The 22,351-nt window shown below is 28.7% G+C and overlaps 1 protein-coding gene across 1 annotated transcript in view; it reads right to left on the bottom strand.

Annotated features, from left to right (window-relative positions):
• Nucleotides 1-626: 626 nt before the first annotated feature.
• Nucleotides 627-22,351, bottom strand: part of LOC149033209 (uncharacterized) — a 77,740-nt gene continuing 56,015 nt past the window's right edge. Inside the window, exons 3-7 of the mRNA XM_089170275.1 lie at nt 12,019-12,167; nt 11,253-11,381; nt 10,454-10,640; nt 3,929-4,185; nt 627-1,646 (exon numbers count right to left, since the gene is read on the bottom strand). Of these exons, the coding sequence (XP_089026401.1) occupies nt 1,594-1,646; nt 3,929-4,185; nt 10,454-10,640; nt 11,253-11,381; nt 12,019-12,167 (775 nt within the window). The 3' untranslated portion in view covers nt 627-1,593. The remainder of the gene's footprint in view (nt 1,647-3,928; nt 4,186-10,453; nt 10,641-11,252; nt 11,382-12,018; nt 12,168-22,351) is intronic.

Raw genomic sequence — 22,351 nt, forward strand, 5'->3', positions numbered from 1 at the left:
TAAATTGACAACGTTTAAAGAAAGAAAGAGAGAGAGAGAGAGAGAGAGAGAGAGAGACGATACTTGTTGGTAACACATTCTCTAATTCAAAGTTGTTTAGTTTGTTGAAATAATTCACAAATGAGATCGACCATAGTGGACAACGAGGAATCGCGATAACAATTGTCTCTCTCTCTCTCTCTCTTTCTCTCTGTCGCAATTTAACTTCAAACTAATGCGGAATTCCCATTGGACGAAAAGCTTTATCCGCGAAGTGCTCCTCGAGGATATGCCATTTTTCTCGGTTTTTCTCCTCATTTTTCTTATTTCTTTTTTTTTTTACTTTCAAAAAGCGTCTTTGAAACATTTGAATTTTAAATACTCTCACATATTTAATTATATATTAATACTAGGGGTGCCCCGGCAACGCGTTGCTGTGGCTAATAAATATATAGATAGATCTGAATCTACGCACATAATATTTGTCTTCTTTTTCTCTTTTTTCTTAATATCGAACCAATTGCGCATGAGCGGTAACATAAGATCACCACTTACTTTACATCATATAATTTTACATTGTCTGAATATAGGCACATAACATTTGTCTTTATTTTCTCTTTTTTCTTAATATCCTTTTAAAGGAAAAATAATTATGGTGGGTCACCCTTATCACTCAGGGGTATAAGAAATATACGAAAAACTATTCTCATACCTACCGAATATACACAAAAAATTTCATATAAATCGGTCAAGTCGTTTCGGAGAATAAGAATAACAAACACTGTGACAGGGGAATTTTATAGAGATAAGATTAATTAATATAAAGAAAATGTAGATAATATATTATAGCTTTTTTCTCGTATTATTAAAAAAAAAAACGATTAAAATTATATTATACTTTCATTTCATTTATCGAAATTGCGACAAATTTGAATTGAAAATAATGTTAGATGTAGCAATTAATTCAGTGCCTTCATATTAAATTCATTGCATAAAAATTGGAATGCTTTTTTCGTTGAGGAATTTTATGAAAATAATGGAGACTGTTTCAAAGTACAATAGATGATACGATTAGTTTATAAATAAATATTAAACTTGTTAAAAAGAGTATGGATTAATTATTACTCTAAATAATATTTAAATGTAAACGGATAAGTGTAAGCTCACTTTTTCGGGAATTTTTAGTTCACGTACATTTAATTAAGCAAAAATCTTTTACCAAGAATCACTAGAGAGATTTCTTTTACCTAACGAATTCTATTTTCTGAAAAAAAAAATATAATTACAGAGAAATAAATCGATAACACACACACACGATAATAAAATAATAATTCAAATTAAGAATTTTTCAAATATTTTATTAAATATCCACCATAAGATATTTAAATGACGCAAGAAGGAATCAAATGTAGACAATTTACAATTAGTTGCAGTATTAACGTTTCGTTTTAAATTACGATGTAGCTCGTTCGTTCGCTCGTCACGCTCACGAATAAAGAAAATTGATGGTGTTAGTCGGTGTAAGCCATTAAAACAGAAAAACGACTTTGAACAACGTTGTACTCGTAAGCGAAGGTCTTGTTTCAAATTCACAGAAATACGTTTCTCTTGATCTCATCGTATTAATTGCGGTTGAAACTTCGACACGTATTTCCATTGGATATTCTCTAACAGAGACAACGTATACAGATAGTAGATATAGATAATATATACACAGTTGTCTTTTATTAATGGTATCATGACATAGATGTTAGTAATTATTATCGTTCACGAAAACGAGACTCTTTTTTATTCAAGGTAAACCGTCGTATTACATTGTGTACCTATTACGTCAATAGATACACACAACCGTATCAATGTGTATAGAAATTTGTCCTATATTTTGTCTACCCATTTTTTCGAAATAAATTTTTGTAACACCCTACGTCTCCTTATGTCTATGATGCATTTATGTATATGTACTATGCAATTTTATTATTGTTCATCATTTTTCACCTCATAGATAATATTGAATAAAAGTGTACTATATCTTATGGGAATTAAAATTCTTACTATCAAATCTTTAATTTGAAACTAATAATAATTCCAAACTACTGTAAAACCTGTTTTTGTGCGGTCCTTTTGTATGCGATTTTATTTTTGTACGATTTTTGTGCGATCTTTTTTTTATGCAATTGTTTTCGTGCGATTTTTATTATGCGGTATATAAATCTCAGCGGCGTTGGCACCAGTTTAATGTTTCCTATCAGTGTACGTATACATGTATGCACAAACCCTGAATACGTGGACTCCTTGACGATAATGGAAACAATCACTGGATCAGGGCATAATCACAAATTTTAAGAAATATTATCTCAAATTAACTCTTAGCTACATTCTGAAAAAACTAGAGAACGATGAATTAGGCCTGACTGAAGTTTGGAAAAAATTCTCAATTTTAAACTGCATAAACCAGCAGCAATTACTGCAGCAATTGGTCAAATAAAATAATACACATTAAATTCGTGCTGGAAAGCGATCTTACCTGAATGAGTAATTAATCGAAATGTAACCGAAAACGTGTCCATGTTATTATCTGAAATTACTGCGCTCGCACATATGGTAAGATCAGCGGAGAGGGCTTTGATACTTTCGGCGAAAATGATCTGGACGAAATAATTGAGGACGAAACTGTCAACGATAGTGACATTATCAATAATTTGATAGATTACAAAGATAGGCAAGAAGAACTGGAATCTATTACAACCGATAAAATATATGAAGGGATCCGGATTTCTAAAATTGGAAACGCATTTTCTTAAAATAGATACTAATTCTTAAAAAAGCTTGAAATTCCCCAAAAAGCTAAGATCATGCATTTCTTGCTATCGTGACGTGTACAAGCAACTGACCAATCGACTGACGTTACAAAAATTGATCACTGACTTTCTGGTGCCAAAATCAATTGAAATCGTACCTTCAAGCGATGAAAGCGATTAAACCAATTCATCACAAGAAAATGCGCGTTTTGGATTACGAGTAGCAGTGAATTATTTAATGTTTATTTTGAAAATTTCTACATGTATACAATGAAAAATTAAGTGTTTTTAAAATATTTCCAGGTCTAATTTACTTATTTAATTTGTTGGAAAGCATTCTCTTCTTTATTTCGTAAATAATTGATGTATTTTCTAAGTGTGACTTTTATATGTGGTCTCTGTCCGCCGCATAAAAAAAATTTTATTTAATATATCGTACAAAGTTGTTTATTATATGTAAGTATTTATAAAATTTCCAAATATTTTTTTGTACGACTTTTTTTATTCGGTCCCTATCCTCCGCACAAAAACAGGTTTTACTGTATTTTTATTAGATTTAAAAGTAAACTTTACAACAAGGTAGAATTTAGGAAGGAATCTGTTTAACAATTAATTCACAGATGAATAAAGATCCGTTTAAAAATTGAGATTACGTCAATGTCAATGATGGGTCTAAACGTTTTAAAAATAAAAATCGATATTACATTAAAGTAACAATGTAATATCTTCGTCGAAGAGAAAGAGGTGACGTATTTAAAACATCATTAATTATATTGATCTAATTGTATTGATTTCTAAAAAGCAATTAAATCAAACGCAATTTATTCGCGCTGATTATAAGTTAAGTATATTCATGAAAATCTACGTTACTTTGATCGTCGATTATAAAATCTCTATAGATAGAATAAAATACAAATATATAAATTGCTCTTGGAATATTTATGTAAGCAATTCCAAATTATCACGGAACACATCTCCTCCGTTTGTGATAGATATTTATCATTAAAATTATATACTTTTCATATAATTATCTTTGATTTAATAATATCCAATCTTGATAAACAATAATTTAAACATAGATTTTGTCTGATGAAAATTTCGATAATCTACAACTAATGGAAAATAGTTTTATTGAAAGTTTTAGTACTCACCGACGACAGCCCGATGACCTTTGACTCTTCTACCGATACCCGGTGATGCCAAACTGAGCCTGTCACTTCTAGTACCCAACAACGGACTTGGACTTCTTCTCGGTGGAGGCTGTTCGACAAAAAGTCCATAGCTGCTGGCAGCACGAATTCCGTTACTACCACTGACGGTACCAACACCCCCTGTCAAGCCCCATTCAGCTACACTGTCGATGGAACTGCTTCTAGGCAGGCACGAACCCGTCGCACTGCACTCTCGTCTGTGTCAATCGAAACGAATTAAAATAAAGAATAGTTACTTTTTTTCTTTTTTTCTTTTTTTACAACCTATCGCTCCAAGTATCTTCTTTCTCTCAGTCCTTTTGTTACATTTTCTTTCCTTCATTCTTTATTATTTTTTCTTTTTAATTTGAAGTAGAACTCGTCGAACACAGCCAATTAATGAATCTTTCAACTTTATAATATTATATAATTTTGTAAGTTTTTCTTTCTCGTCAATTTGCATACGATTTCAAAGAATGTCAAACCTTTATGTTTGAAATTGTTCAAGTTGAAATACCATCAAAATGTGCTAGAATTTTTTTTTTCCTTTGGAATACTAAATTTATATAGGTGAGTATAAAAGTAGAAATTTTATTCTTCTTACAAGCTTGAAAAACGATTAAAAGTTTTCTTTCAATCGACTTTTGTTATTGTATCAATTGCGTTGTTATATAATTTTTTTATCTTAATTTTTTGATAAATTTTTACTGCTACATGAAACCATACGAAATATTTCGTATTTTACATGTATAGTAATCGTAGAGAAAAGCAATTCTTTTGAAATATAGATAAAAAGAAAAAATATTACGCTAACTCTGACTGTAATTAATTAAATTTAATGCGTGAAATATTATCAGATGAAAAATAAATCGACGATGATACCGAATATCTTTGTTTTCATTTTTTGTTTCAATGTTGTGGTCAAAATTATAAAAATGACAATAATAGAGAAAAAATGGATGCATTTTATTCATTTGAGTTCACGAAGAACGTGATGTACTAGGAGCATCATTCACACGCCCAAAACGTAATTAAATTTAATATAAAATAAATATTAAAAACCGAGAAACATTTATTTTTTTATTTCAATAAATATTCATTTTTTGTAATAAAAATAAAGTATTTGTTGTTTGCTCTATTAATTATCTAGGTGATAGTTAAATAACTATTATATTTTCCACTTGCAACTATTGACTATTTTACAATTTTATATAACAATTACAAGATGCTTGAAAATAATTAATGAATAAATAAATTATTAAAAAGAATGTGACATCTTTATTTTCGTCAATTTTGAAAAATTAAATCTTTCATATTAAGAACAGTTATTTCAGTGATTTTATATGAAAAGTAGGTCGACGATAAAGTAGTCAAAATTTTTTATTTGAACAAATATTTTTTATCTCTGAACAAATCTTATTTAAAAATTCTATACCATACACCTACGCTAAACTAACTTCCAATTTGAATTCTTAATAATAAAATATAAAAATATCTGTATTATTTTTTTGTATGAATGGCGATAATTTGCAAATCGTTGCGTATTACACTAAGTTGTTGTTGTGTCTCGCTATACTCACAGTTCGACCGATAGATACAAACTGAGCGTAAGTGGAATGAATCATGCGTCTGAAGACATAATGTAAACATTGCAGAGGACGACGAATACGAAAACGCAAACGAAAGATCATGGGATCATGAAAATAAATAACCACTCACCTCTAAACAACTGTTAGACGACAAAATATACTATTCCCCTTTTTTCGACTTCTAATTATTAATTACAAACACAGAATTATCACTCAACGAATTGTACCACCAGTTCAAATTTATTCTGTATATGTGTTAATACAGAATAAATGGATTATAACGAGCCATCTCGAACGTAAACATAAAAACATAAACTTCATCACGTCAAATATTTCTTCTACGAAACAAAGTCATTAGATCGACCATTTGTTCGTATAAAAAAAACAAGCAGCAAAAAAGATAAAAAGAAAAAACAGGGTGAAAGAAAAATCTACGTCGATTTAGACGGACAAGATGAAGAATAAATATTTCGTCAATTTGCCGAAAAGGAAAAGAAAAAAAAATAAGAAAAGGCAAATAGCGTCATAGGTCTCCGAATAAATGGCTTTCAAATACGCTTCATTTTTTGTTATTTTTATAGATATAAATTATCCTTGCTAAACAGATCTCTCTCTCTTCTCTTTTTTGGTATCTTTTGATTTAATACGATTTTTATATTTTTTTGCTATTTATACCAGATTATAGTATATGTGTATATACATATATGTAGGTAGCTTTGTACCCTAAGCTTTCCTTCGAAAGAATTTAATACTGCTGACGTTGTAGAGACACATAAAATGAGGATGACTCTATGAGAGATATGCTAGACATGTATATTACCAACGCTTTCATATTCTTTCTTAGTTTTTATTTTTTTTACATATTTTCTTTTCCATGATCTTATCAACACGAGAGTTTATCAAAATAGTTGCTAAGCTACTGAAGCAACGTATACCATTATCCTTATGAAAGTCGTCGTTTATAAATTATTATATTAATATGTTCAATGAAATGTTATGATACTCAACATAATGTATTCAAAAAGTTATTATTTAAAATTGAATAAGATTAATAATGTACAACAAGTTTTACAAATATAAACTTTGTTTAAAACGAATATAATTAATAGAAGTATAAACTTAGTTTGGAATGAAGATATAAAAAACTATGTTATTAATTTAATTCTCTTTTAATTTCAATATTTCGTTTCGTTAATAATAAATTTACTGGTAATATAAGTTTCTACATTTTGAAATTGACCTAAATATACGAGTAAAATATTTAATGAAGAGGCTTAAATTATATTATGAAAATATTCGTTAAATAATATCCACATCATTTATAAGTGTATTTATTAAATATTTATTTGTAAAATACCTCTTTTGTTAATCGAAATAATGAAGATGACATTACGTTACGGCTGTTAACACAAATAAAACAAAAATCATTCGAAGAATTCTCTTAACGAAAACACCAACGAATGTGATAATAATCTCTTTGCATAATTATTATTTAATGAAAGAAAAAATACGAAAAAAATTTGTTAAAGGTTTGTTAATTTTGATTGCAAAATACGATTCTTTCTATGGGTACTTTATATGCCAAAAAATAAATATAAAATTACCAAATAATTCATAAAAATCATATCATTTTTTTTTTAATTTAAAATTAGAATAACATCGTCATAAATTTAAACGATTAGCATATAATCCAGACATCTGAAATGGTTATGCTAATTTTGGTAAGTTACATGGTAAGATAGACAAAAAAGATAGACAAACGGTTTCGAAATGTGTCAGTCACGTAGAAACGATTAGAAGCATCGTAACTCGTTTTACTATCGTTCAACTACATCTATTCAAACACGAATATACAATTTTCTTTCTAATTGTCAGGCAAAAAATAACTTTCCTTTATTTTAATCCTTTCTAATTTCTATCTCATTTCTTTAACACGAATAAAGGTTAACGAATATTAATAGAAAGTTCAACGAGATAACAGTTAACGATTGTAAGTAGTATAGGTGTATATTTGAGTAAACTACCCTCAACACGAATTCGAATTGTTATTATTCTTCAATTGTAAATAAAATTATCTTCATTTTTTTCTTCTTCTTCAAATTAAATTTAATTACAAAGTTAAATTAATTCAAAGAAAAAATCTAATTTCAATTATCAATCATAAAAAATCCTCGTCTGTTTCTTTTTTCTTATTTGCCATTTCCATCCTCGTCGTCTCTTCGTCTTCTTCAATTACATCTTTCCTATCTTATCTGTCTGAAGTTACTTTGGAAGGGAATATAATATTGTATTATTGAAAATAAGAAAAAAATTACAATTTTTCTAAATTTTCTCATAGATACGTTTCATATCAGTCTTCGCTATAAAATAACCTTATCAAAGATCATTAATCGAATTAAAGTATTTAGAGATAACAGATTATTTCATCATAAGGATCGATCTTTACATAACTTTTATTACAATATGATTTCTCAAAATCATTCTATATTTTTCCTCGACGTTATATCATGTTTAATGGAACAGGCTTGCGTTATTTTTACGTAATAGTCAAGAAATGTAACGTTCTATCGTTGAAAAAGTAGGACGATATTAAAGAAAATCAACGTCATTAGTTTAACTTTTATCCGACAATTTTATCAAACGAGCTTAAATCACTTCAAATGAAATCTAACGAGCGGAATCAACATTACTCTTATTGCTTTGTTCAAATTTTATATCAACATAGGAAACTATTACAATTAAGATTATTGTGTCGACTTACAAAAAAAAAAATTTTCAATTTTATATAGTTTTACTTTATATATCTTTTAAATTACACTAAAAACGAATTTCTCATTAACGAATTTGCTTACAATTGTGAAGAGAATCGATCATGAATAAGGAATAAGAGAAATTGAAAAGAAAATCATACTGAAATACGATTTGAAACTGAATTTCCATCTTCCTCTGTCTCTCATATACTTCTCTTTCATTTTGATCTTCCTATTGATCTGTCGTTTCTCGTTTATTTCCTCGTATCCATTTTGAAAATTGAACTTCCCGTGAAGTTTCGTGGATCGTTTCGTTAAAATGAATGCTTTCCTCTGTTTCTAAGTTTCCAAATATTTTTTCTACAAAATTATAAACAAAAAAAATAAATATAAAAGATAATGATAACCTAATGAAAGATTTTTTAAAATATTTTTCGTCTCTCATTCTCTCAGCATTTAACAAATGACACGTCAGCTAGATTTTTTTTTCTTTTTATAACACAAAGGCCTGTTAAACCAGTTCAATTTCATTTATCCTAGCTTTTTACTAGCTCTCTTTTTCTCTCTCTCTCTTTCTCTCTCTCTCTCTTTCTGTATCCGCAACCTTTGCATCAATTGTTCGAATTTTCAAGCAAATCCGTCGGATCATCGTGGTGAAAAACATCGTTCCCAACCAGGACAACGGTTTCGATCGATAAATATGGATATATAGAAATTATTTTGATTAAAAGTTAAATTGATGGGTGGGAAGATGAGAAATTTTAGTTGATCGTGAATAATGAAGAATTAGAGCATATAATTTTTTGTTTTTTCCTTTTTTTTTAATTGTAGTAAGAAACAAATTATTGATTTAATATTAAACAAATTAATTAATTCTCTTTAAGAAAATAATTATATTTTTTTATATCAAGTACTTTTCGAGATTGATAATAATTTGAACAATTTGAAAGTTCGGAAAAGTCCAAGTACAGAGATAAGTCATTTTTATGCGGGATTTAGGTCAAGTCTACAAAGGAATAAAAAAAAAGAAAAAAGGACCTTCGAATTCAATGATACGCGATACTCTTCCACCATTCAACCATTTTGAAATATTCTGTCAAAGGCAGCTTATTTTATACGCGTTGCTCTATTGAAAAGAACTATAAATCGAAAAATCGATCATAACTAACAACGCGAGTGAATTCACCAACAAATAATCAAAATTTCTTTGAAACTTTCGAACCCCGATTTTAAACTATTAACAAGCACGAACTACTCATTTAATCGTTCAATTGTGATATACTAACGAACACAATAGATCGATATATTTCTTAAATATTAGCTTACGTGTCACCGGCAGCTCTTATTCCAGATATCATCTTACGGATATCGTAGTTCTCCATGATGAAACGTGCCGGTAAAACGTATTTCGATTATCCGAAGGTATCGACTACCCGAAAAGTTGATATCGTAGCAAAAGCGGTCCATTAGCTCTAGCTAAATCGACGTTTATCTGTAAACGACTATAACGCATGAGAGGAAAAGCCTTACAAAATATATCTCTATTGAAACGAACACGAACATATTGCGAAGAGAGAGAGAGAGAGAGAGAGAGAGAAATGATACGTTTAATAAAGAAAAAAAGAAAAAAGAAATTATTTTCTATCCATATCTATAAAAGGTAACAATTAAATTAATAATTTTTATTTTTTCACATAGCATTCATAAATAAATATCTACTATGAAAATCGAGCCTTATGCGTTTCATGAATTTAATCGTTTTCTCTATATAAACCTGTAAATATTAAAAGCTTTCAATAATAATAATAATATAAAATGAATTAAAACTAATTACTCTAAATCGCCGGTGAAATATCGATTTGTTTGTTATTAATGATCCTGATTAAAGGATCAACATTTATCAAAATTTATTAACGAGGGAATTAAATTGTTTTTTTTGTTTTTTTCTTTGATTTATTCAGAATATTGTCCAGTTTGAAAGTGTGTACTAGACTCTGAATAAAATTAATAATTATATTAAGGAAGTACATATGAACACATTTTGAGATAATTTAATATGTTACTCGCATATATATGCGAATGTCTATATATATATATATATATATATATATATATATATATATAGATATGTGTATGTCATCGTATACCTTTCCCAAGAGAGACGACGTGGAATTTCATCGCTCGGCGTGAAACTCGGCCTTTGATTTAAAAGCCTGACAAGCTTGATCAAAGGTTGCGAACCGCCGATACTAGAGGTGCTCAATCTACCGGTTCTCGTTGAGTGTTCTTTTGGGAATTCTCTGCTTCCAGGACCAGAGTCGGAGACACGACGTTCTAGAATAAACGATCAAGATTTGTTCAGGTTTAAGGTAATCTGAATTTATTGGATAAATGATATAAAATATTTTTAAAGTAAATTTTTTAATGATATTAACCCAATTAAAATTAGTAAAAGCTTATAATGTATAATACAATGTAGTGATTAAAAGTAAACTTTGTTTTCTATCAACGATGCTCCATTTGTTTAAATATCAAAAATACAAATTAATGTTATAACATGAAGTATTCGCGTGAAGCTTCAAATTTATTACATTAACACATTATTTGTCGAATCGTCATTTTAATAACAACTAACTCTAATTAAATTATATCACAATTTAATTTACAATTAGACAATGCAAATTTATCGATGATTACTTATTTTCGTACATAATGTTTATCGTGATGAATAATAAAAAAAAGGATTTCTTTATATCTCGATATACGTATCATTGAAATTAATTAATTATTTTAAAATCATTTACAATTTGATAACATCCTAAAGAGAATTACGTAGAATAAGGGTTTTTAATTTACTGTCCCCGGATAAATATATTCAAAGCTATTAAAACTTAATGAATTGAGATGTAACTTTTGAATGGAAAAGCAACTTTGATTGGATGTTACCTATCGTATCGTCTGTGAATGATATCCTTGGAGTAAGGAGTTTGGTACTGTATGGTGCGGTACTTCCACGTTTTACAGAGATTGCATTATCCGTGGTTGGTGGTGTGATGGATACGCCCGTTGTCGATGCTGAAATCGAACGAATAGGTGGAACGTGCTTACTAAAATTATTACAACTGAATAGTCTTCTAATTATCTCCCGTCAAACTTTCCGAAATCTAAGAATCTTCGAATATATTTTCTTTTTTTCAAATATTTTATATTTTAGATATAAAAAAGATAACGACATTGGTAAAGATACTTCTGAGATAATACAATGACCATTTTTATATGTTTATTTGAAATGTGTTAAATATAGTTTTATAACGAACTACATGGTATATAACATTTCTATATATTCACATAAAGTAAAATTCAAGTTTTCAGTGTAAAAAATAGTGATCGTGAAGATAAACCCGATGAAATGTGATCTAGAAATAATCCTTTAAATCCGAATTCTACTACTGTTACGATTACACATGTCGTTACATATCGTGAATAACATAAAAATGGTTTAACGATCGATTTCGAATTCTATTGAATACTTTGACGGATCGTGATGGTTTTTGATAAAAAAAAAAAAGAAAAAAAAAGAAGAGTGATGTTATACAAAGGTTGAGTGGATCATCATCTGCTTTTTATACCGCGTTGATCCTTTATGATATTGTTATTTAAACATCAATATATATAATAGATTTGATTACTTTTATTGATATTAAATACTTACAATTGTATCGAGCATCAATCTGAGCTTGAAGTATACTTAAGCCTGGTGCGACTATAGCAGGTAAAGTCCTTGATCGTAAAAGAGGAGCCGGCCGACCTCCTGGACCTCTTCCTGCTCTGACATCTGGTTTGCATTCTACAACAGGTACACTGAAGCAAAAAATAACTTTAATTAGTATCCATTGTAATATACGTGTAAAGTTATATAACATTGTGATAATGATATCATTTATTTATACCCTAATATCCGCTATTGCAATAATTCAAAATAAATCATTTAAAGAAATGATATAATTTTTATTCGTAGGTATATATAAAAATTACTTTAAAAAATAAAATTATAATTTATTATAATTAAAACATGTAATCAAATTTACGTTAAACGTAAAAGTTAAATTCAAACGTGATTTAAATATTTCGCATACCTATTATATTACATTCACGGAATTCTGTAATATTAATTAATCTATATATATACGTGAGTATTCTCTATCGCTAGATTTCGACAGCTTTCAGACTGCTCTACATAATTGACTTAATTTACAAAACCATAAGCTGATTATTTAAATACCTATTTAAATGTTTTACTTCTAATTGCGCATTTACGTGATACTAATGAAATATAATACATATATGTATATAATATAATATATTATAAATATGAAAGCACAGATACCTATATCTAAATAAACCTTTCTAAATCTAACAATAAAAGTAGTTCGATAAAGTACATACAGACAATAAAGTTCACGCCTTTCTAAATTATCCGGTAAAAGGAAAATCTTACTTATAGTCCAAAGCAAAATAAAACCTGACAAAGTGATAGGACGAAGTTTTTAAAGAGTAAGAAAAGAGGAAACTGAAAGATGTCATCCAATGGCAATCGAGAACAACGTCTTTAAGCATCGTAGTGTGACGTAGTAGTCGTAGAAGAAAGACAACTAAATTCGCCGGCTGGTAACACCGTGTGGATGAACTCTCGTTTCTTTGAAGAGTGTTTGCCGGGGTCGTAGCATCGACCTGAGAGGAAGAAAGAAAAAGAGAGATAGAAGCTATGAAATAACCGGAACGAGCCATTGTCATGAAAGATAGGACCAATTCGATGGTATTTCTTCGACGGAAATTCATCTACCCAGACGACTTTCCGGTTACTCTCTTTCGACGTTAAGACCAGTAAATGGTAGTACAATTTAAAAGATGAGATTTCTTTTCCTTTCCTCCTTCAATAATTTATTATTCCTTATATGGGAATAAATAATTGTTTAAGGTGAGATAAAAGAGAAAAGAAAAAAGAAAGATCAGGGGGAAAAAAGATATTTAGTATAAAAAAGGGTCATTTGTTTCGTAAAGTATAATATAGAAGATTAATAGTAGAACTAGTATTCATTCAAGGTATATGCACTTTGACAAATACGATGAAACGTGAATTTCTTTTTTTCCTACAATTTACAAGGTATCGTTGTCAAGGGAACAATTTAAATTCTTGAACAAGTAATTCAAGTCACGATAGGCCCCATGATACTATCTGTATTTCACAACAGCTAGTCACTCGAATTTGTGTTTCTCTGGTCACTTATATGTTGTACTATCTTACGAAGAATAAATGTTAAAGGGCTACTAAGTCAGGAAAATTTGGAAAAAACTTTGAAAGAAATAAATTGTTCAAGCGTATCGTGTAATTTTTTTTTTTTTAATTGACAAGGAATATTAACCTTGTTTATATAGATATACTTTATTAATCGTGAATAACGAATCAATAATATTGGATTACAATCGTTAAAATACGATAACGAAGATTCAAATAGCGGAAGAAGAAACTTTATTGAAATTTATTTTGCTCTAAAATTGTTTGGAATCTTTATTGGAGAATTAACGATATGGTGGGATTTGTTGTAAAATAAAAAAAAGTAAAAAGTTAAAAAATGAATATACCTTTTTTCATCGACATATGTATATATATATAAAATCACATTCATCGAGAAATTTAATTAATCGTCAGTCAATTTCTCCTCCGATCCATAGCTGTCCGGTTTCTCTTCGTGTGCTTTATTGTAACGCATCGCTTTAAGTAATCGAGAAAAGTGTTTTACTGGAAATACTAAAAGCTTCTAAGGTTTAAGCATCTCGATGTTCTCATTACGTCAAATATAAAAATAAAAAATAAAAAACAAAAAGAGAGGAAAAAACTGGGAAAGTCCTTTACAAAAAATTAATAAAGTTTGCAAGAATTTCATGTTTGTGAAAAAAAGAAATAAAAATAAAAATGAAATAATAATTTGTGAAGAAAATCATATCGCGTAAATCACTTTTTGTTGCTTTTTCTCTACTACTATACATTTACCTACTATATTGTCTACAATAAAATTTAACGAAAAAAAAGAAAAAACGGAAAACTAGTAAAAAGAAAAAAGGAAGCGAATGCGTATAATTAATCTTTTTTATCGAAGAAATCTTTGGCACGCAAAAATTGAATTTAAGAAAGCAAATTTGCGCATAAGTTTTAACCGTAACATTTAAAAGTCAATAAACTTTGGAGAACAGAGATTGGAGACGTTGCAACAAAATATAACATCATGTTTCTCGTTAATTGTTGTACCTCCTTTTTCTATTCAAGATAGAAAATCGTTAAAGCCATTTACCTTTACCTATAATTTTCTTGTTAATTACAACAAACACTTTGTGTAACTATATTACTTTCATGCCAATTAAGTGAACGAACAATGCATGAGAAAAAAGTTCACTGATTTCGAGAAAAATATTTTATAGTACGATGATAAAAATATATAATTTTATATGCAATGTGAAACGAAAAAAAGTCTGTCCTATGTTTCACAAATACATGATATATACGTGGCAGAATATTTCATTGTACATTCGATAAAATTAACTTTATACTTTCATTATATATATATTTTTTTAGTTATGGGAACCAAACTAAAGTTTACCAGTATAAAATAAAATACGTATTATTTTTATATTCGCAAAAACGAATTCCGTTCAATTTTTGGTTTAATGAATTTTTAATATAACTTGTAATTAATTATTTTTCTAGTTCAACGGATCTGAACAAATTATTTACTTACGTGAAACAAATAGATGAATAATTATTTATATAATATTTATATATATGTAAAATTTGTGGAAAAAAGACTGGACAACCGGACGAACAGGACCGGTACTCGAACCCGGATCTTCCGCTTTCTGGGGGCTGCTCTTATCCATTTGAGTTACCCAGGGCCCACCGACAAATCTCTTTCCACGAATGCTTAATAAGTTTTTGGCATGGAGGCGCTCGTCCCACATATATGTCGGTTTTAAATTTAGTAAAATAATAATAAAAATCATAAATTTTACTCGAAATAACTAGAAGTTTTTGAAAACGTATAAAATGAAATATGAGATTGAAGTTTGATCCGCCTTTCAAATCTGCTTTTCTTTTCACAACAATACTCGCAGTTATCAGTTCTCATCTCTTTCTGTACTTTGAAAACCAATGTTCTGTAAATCTTGCTGTTCTATGGGATCTAATCTACTAATTAAATTTTAATTTTATATTAAATTTAAATTTTAATTACATGGCATCTTGTTAATTCTTATATTATATAGTTAAAGTATATAATTCTGCTTTGTTTCTTTTTCTCTACTACTACTTTAAATATATATATATATATATATATATATATATATATATATATATATATATATATATATATATAGGTAACCCTCCTATAACACGGTAGATAGGTTCCTAGAAAATGCCGTGTTGTTTGAGATCTAAAGCCATGAGCCAAAAACTTTTGTTTTCAGGCCATGGAGATGAAAAGAAATACTTTTCGCAACACTGTATCTTTAAGACGGCAAGCCTCGCCGTGGCTGTAAAAGTACAGTGTTGTACAAAGGTTTTTTGAAAGGAAACCGTGTTATAAGATGCCGTGTTGTAGGAAGGTTCCCGCAATTTATGAATCGTGTTATAGCGAAACCGTGTTATAAGATGCATGTTGTAGGAGGGCTATATGTATATAGTGTATTTCGATTTTCGGTTTTAGTTAATAAAGTTATACGTTAATAGTTCCGACGTCTCGTATGGGAAGTTCAGCTCGTTAGAAATCAAACCGTACGTTAAGGTGATGAGTACGACGTACTAATTTATCACGTTGAGTGCAGCTGTACGGGACGTGCACCGTTCAAGAGGTAATAAGTCACAATCGTGCCCTCGACATGACACCTTATTGTGGGTCACTGAATTTATTTGTCAGAATGAATATTTTTTCAATTGGAACCTGTTCGATTATAATAAGAAATATCGATCGTACATAACATTCTATACGACATGTTTTTCAGCGAAAATATGAATCTTTATGCATACGATTTGTTTTATTTCAAATATATAATTTAACCGTTTTATTATAAATATTTTTCAATATTATTATCGTCAATTTTTATTATATCTTTAATTTGTTAAAGATTCTATACTTATTTTAATATTACGCATAGATATTAGATGTACAATTTATGGAAAATATAAAACACAGTCGTAATGTACAATAATAATGAATAAAAGAAAAAAATATATATCATACGTTCTGTTATTTTGCATCGTATTTTAAACTCAACGCCAAAAGATTAATCACGATTATTTGCGGACGACCAAGATGGAATAGTAAAGAATAGGGGGTATTGTTCCTTAAAGGGCACAATCTACTTTCATTTAAATGCTTCTTGCATTGAATAGCGAAGCCGCGAATAAAATCGATGAAACGATTGGAACGATTGGTTGGTTGGGTTAGGGATAATTTTAGGGTCAAGTACGAGATCGAAAGACAGAAAAAAGAAGAGACGAGGGAAGGAAAAAAAGATAAAAAGAAAAAAAAAGCAGGATAGAGACTGTTCCAATTTCAGAACCCTTTACCTGCTTTTTTCCACTCTTTATCGGACAAATCCTACGTTCTGTCTGGACAATCCTCTTACGGAAGAACAATGATGCGCCTATGCGAGTGTACATACGTTTGACATTCACCACTCGCTTTTAGCTCCATTAAAAGATTTCAAGGTATACCAAATGGGGGCGTAGAGAGGAAGAATGAAAGAGAAAGAAAATAAACAGAGGGAGAAAGATGCATATAAAAATGAGTGAAAAGAATCGAACGTGTCACGCCGTCAGACAGTATCATCCATATATATATATTAAATGAAGCAAAAGAATATGCGAGTGTATTGTCTTGGAAGTTTTGCAGACGACAGTCCTTTATAAAACGTCTATGAAAATCGTTCGAATCATTTTTCCATTCATTTCATTTCCGTTCCATTTGGTACGTTCGAATTTTATCAATTTATTTGTGGTTGAGAAAAAAAATACATGGTCAAAGAAATAGATATACGATTAATTTGAAAATGTTATTTTTGTCGAAATAAATTGGGAACGTGTTTTATTAAAAGAACGTATCAGGAATGTGTTAAGTAAATTATTCCAAGAATATCTTTATTCGATTGATAAAAATAATTTCCATATATACGTCGATAATCGTTAAATATAAAACACATTCTTTTGTGATAACGAAAGGGTAACAATTATCGATAACTATAACATGAGATCTTTTTTTTCTTTTATAAAATATTTTTAAATCGGTAAAACTCATTAAAATTGTACTCGATCGATTTTCGATTCTCGTTGCGTGTTCAAGGACTCGTGGGAATCGACTAGAAATTTTTCGTATATTAGATTAACTAAATCCATTATTTTGATTATATAAAAAAAATTTGATAGTAAATCTATTTGAATTATTTATTTCATTAAAGACAATTCACTATACAAATTATAAATTAAAACACGAAGATGGATAAAAATAAAAGTCAATAAAAATGATCATAAACGAATAATGAATATAATTATTACAATTTTGACATATAATTTAATCGAAACAATGACATTAGAATTAAAGATACGATTCAGATAGAATATAAATAATTTTCATTTAATCTTCATACATCATTCATTCGATTTTCCATTCACTATTTCTTATTATTAAATTCCAAAAACCATTAATAATTAAACATCAGTTGTGATAAGAAAATAAATAATAATAATTTATTTCTTGCAAAAGAGAAAAAAAATAACTGGGATGTTATATCGTGATAGAGCGCATTTGACGTCGAGTAGCAATTAAAGAAACTCAGTAACAAAACGTTCATTAATTAAGACGAGTTTAAATGCCATAAATTTATGAAATTTCTCTAAGAAAAGTTCGTTAATTAACTTACCACTAACACTTTTTTTATATTGCTTTTTAATTTTAATCCTTTTTTTTTCTTTTTTTTACAAATTCTAAGAAAACATGCGAAGCATAAAACGATGTAACAAGTATTTTCGTTTTAAATTTATATCAATATGTTTTACAATGATTTAAATATTTTTTTTTATCTTGTCTCGAGGAAAATGTTTCTTTTAAATGAGTAACAGCACTCATTTGAAAATTGAGTTAATCGACCTTAATTTTCTTCGTTATGATCGCGAAAGCTCTACCGAGCGTTCATACTGTTCGTCACCGCATTTACGAACAATTGCTTTGTTACTGATTGTAACTAACGATCCCGCTCGGATTCACCCATATCTCATATCCATTTCAATTCGTTCATGCTTGCGAAACGACGAATTCAATCGTGGAACGAAAAATATTAGACGAATATTATTTTTAAACTATCTCGTTATCTTCAGAAGGATTTCTTGTAAGAATTTTTTATCAAAGTAACGATCTTTTGTAATAAATGATTTTCAAATTATATTCCAAAAATTCGTTCATTCAAGAAAAAAAAAACGAGAAATTACTAATCCCACCTAACAAGGAAAATCCTTTTTTCAAACTATATTTTTTTTTATTAATTTTGATAGATCAGTTTTTTCTATGAAGAAAATCGGGTTTCCGGGGTTGCGTCAGGTTTCTCTTTTTTTTTTTTTATGAAATAAAAAATAACAACACACACGTGACTAATTGTCGAGAGAAGAAAAGACAAATCGGGAAGCATTGGTCGACCCTTCCTTCGTTGTTCCTTTGTCTTTGTGTCACGAATGACGAATTCCTTTGACTTCCGTCTCCCGATCGAAAAAAGACGAGATCATAAGATAAACGAAAGATCACAAAGCAAAGTTCTCTCCCTATCCTCTATATCTCTCTCCCTTTTTTCTTTCTCCGAAACTCGATCAATAATCCTTCATATTCCTTTATAGTTAAATCTTTCATCCTTCTTATCTTATTAGCTTATTTTTGTTTTATTAACAAAATTTGGCAATTTTCTTAATTATCAATCTTAATTTATTGATATAGTTTTCACTTAAATTATTGTACAAATTTACGATTTGGTCATCAACTTTTGATAAAAGATAAGTAAGTACTACAAAAAAAACTGATGAAAAGATCCAATAAATGCGAAATAATCTTTACCTAATATAAGGTACAAAAGAAAAAGAGAAAGGGAGAGAGAGAAGAAGAAAAAGGAAAAGGGAAGGAAGGTAGAGAGTATATCAGACAAGGTAGCACTTTGTATCAATGCTGAAAACCACGTACTCATTAGCCCAAAGTATCGACTGAAAGTAAAGTGGAAGTGGTAGTAGTAGAATGTTGATATGAATATATGTATTACGTTAATTAAGGTCAGACGGAAATAGAAGACACATCTTTACTATCTTGCTCTCCCTTGTTTTTTTTTTATCCTTCGAACTTTTAGTCAATAGCTAATTCCAATTACAATCAGTTAGATCCTCCACGATTTTGAACCAATTCATTTCATTGAACTTTTATACAGGTGGTATTAATTAATAACCGTTCCGCTGTCCCTCTCGACTTTTCGTAAGAATATTTTCAACAAAAAGAAAAAAAAAACTTGAATTTTATACGCACATATATTATAATTACATTAAAATAATTCTTTTCTTTTTTTTCTTTTTTATTTTCTTTTTTTCTTGTTTACCTTTTCTTTATTCCCTTTTTTGTCTCAATCTCACGAACAACTCATCGTTAACGGATTCTTCCCTGGAGAGAAAGTTAAAAGATGGTCAAACTTTCTATACTCGAGTTGAAATTTAAACCCTCTTTTCTTTTCCTAACACTACCATCACTTTCTCAACGACTATACGTTTGTCTCTATCTTCCTCTTTTTCTGTATCTTTCCTTCTCTTTCCCTTTCATTTTATTTTTCTCTTTCTTGGTTTTTTTCTGTCTTCTTTCGCTTTTCTTGTATCGAAGAAAAGTAGCACAATAAAATTTCTCTTGGAAGGACTGGTACACCCTCAATCCTGGTTTTCTTCCACTTTTAAGATCTCACAAAGATCCCCGTAGCTTTTATCGAAAACGTATGGTAAGGAAAAAGAATGCTTCTAGTGAATTCGTTTTTTGTTAAATTGTTGGTTTTTGAAAAAAAGAAAAAAGGCAAATAGAGTAAAACTCCAGTAATAATCGTTCGTTTTAATATTGTTATAAAATTATTAAAGTTAAATATTAATTATTATTTTCTTATATTGATGAGATTATAATCAAGTATCAGTAAGAGAAAAAAAAGAAACTAAATAGAAAGTATAAATAGATATTATTGCTATTAGTTTTAAATGATTAGAAAAAAAAACATTACAAAATTAAATAATTCATCTTCGTACAAAATTGACGAAATTAAAACGAACGAAGGAATAAAATAAATATATTTTTTTAAGCGGTAATAATGCAAGTTAAAAGAAAGATAAAAGTTGAATATTACTCGTGTCAAATGCACGTTAACAAAAGTATAAAATATCGTTAAAGTATAAAACAAAAAGAGAGATAGAGAGAGAAAAAAGAGAAGAAATTTTCCAAAGTAAAACGTGTTCGACTTTGATCCGATAGAGATCGATGGAAACTATTAACCATGAGAAAGATAGATGCAACTAGAGAACAATAAAATACAATTACCCATAGACAAAGATCTCTTTAATTATAAGATAGTAGCGATCAAAGCGATCTAGAACCGTTTTCATTATTTTCTAATATAAATACAATTATCTTTTAATGAAATGATTATCTAATATTTCTTATCATTTAATCCAAATGACATTTGTTGGTAAAATTTAACCTTTCAATTTTAAAGTTTTATTGTTTTTTATTATTTGTTTAAATAAATATAGTAAATTATATCTGAAATATCAGGCGTAACAATTAATACTCGTTACCTTTTTTAAAAAATGTAGTATTTATTAATAAAGTTATCATATATATATACCATCTATTATCTTTAGAAATAATCTATGATTTCCTATTACTTTGGTTCATTTTTCAGACAACTATCGAATTCCTTGACGAAAAAAATACGACGATTTCGATTCAACGAATTTAATATCAAGACACCTAATATATGTAGGTCAATAGAATAATAATCGATATGCCATTTGTACAATCAAACGATCGGAATTCCATAATATTGTGGCTTGACTAATAAAGAAGAATACAGTGTAATGAAAAAGATAAATCATTCTTGAGAGAAAAAAAGAGAAAGAGAAAGAGAAAGAGAGAGAATTATTTTAAGTTAAGTTAAGTTATTAAAAGAGTAGAAAGTACAAGAGAAATATTTAAGAGAAGTTTTCAATCATAAATAAAAATGTTCCGTTACATCTCATCTTATTTTTGCATTCTTTTATCTGAGAATGAAGGATTATACTAAAAACATAGAAGGAAAAAAGAGAAAGAGAGAAAGAGAAAAAGAGAGAGAAAAAGAGAGAGAGATAGAGAGCTTTATAAAATTTCGACAAGTTGCAATCGATTATGAAGGTCACGAAGCTCAACGTGCATGTTGCTTTTCAATACATAAATCGAGTCACTATGTTACGATACTGGCGACATTCCAGAAACGATAAGAGTCTCTCTTACTTCCTTTCTTTTCCTTCCTCTTCGTATCTTTGTTTCTCCTCTTCTTTTCGAAATGCAAAGTATGCATATGTACGTAACGTCATGTCTCGTATTCCGCCTGTTTCTCTTCTCGAAACATAGTTTTTATCTCGATCAACCTAAGTTTTGAAAAATCATTTTCTTATTCGGTTAATATTGATCAATTTAAAAAAAAAAAAGATTAAAAAAACAAGATTAATTTAAGCGACAATGTTATATTACAAAAGAGAATACTTTACTACAGATTTAAAAAAATGGATTAAAGTCAAAATACATTTAAACGATTTTAATATCTACGATTTTTTTAATAATATAAATAAATGTAATATAATATAAATCATAAAGTTAATCATATTAATTTTTTAACTTTAATCCACTGTCATAATTAACAAATATAAATTATTTCGATCGATATTCTGAAAGTAGTTTAAA

The sequence above is a fragment of the Polistes dominula genome, unplaced genomic scaffold (genome assembly GCF_049000335.1).
Source record: "Polistes dominula isolate Pdom_NZ unplaced genomic scaffold, Pdom_raw_medaka contig_15, whole genome shotgun sequence".
NCBI lineage: Eukaryota > Metazoa > Arthropoda > Insecta > Hymenoptera > Vespidae > Polistes > Polistes dominula.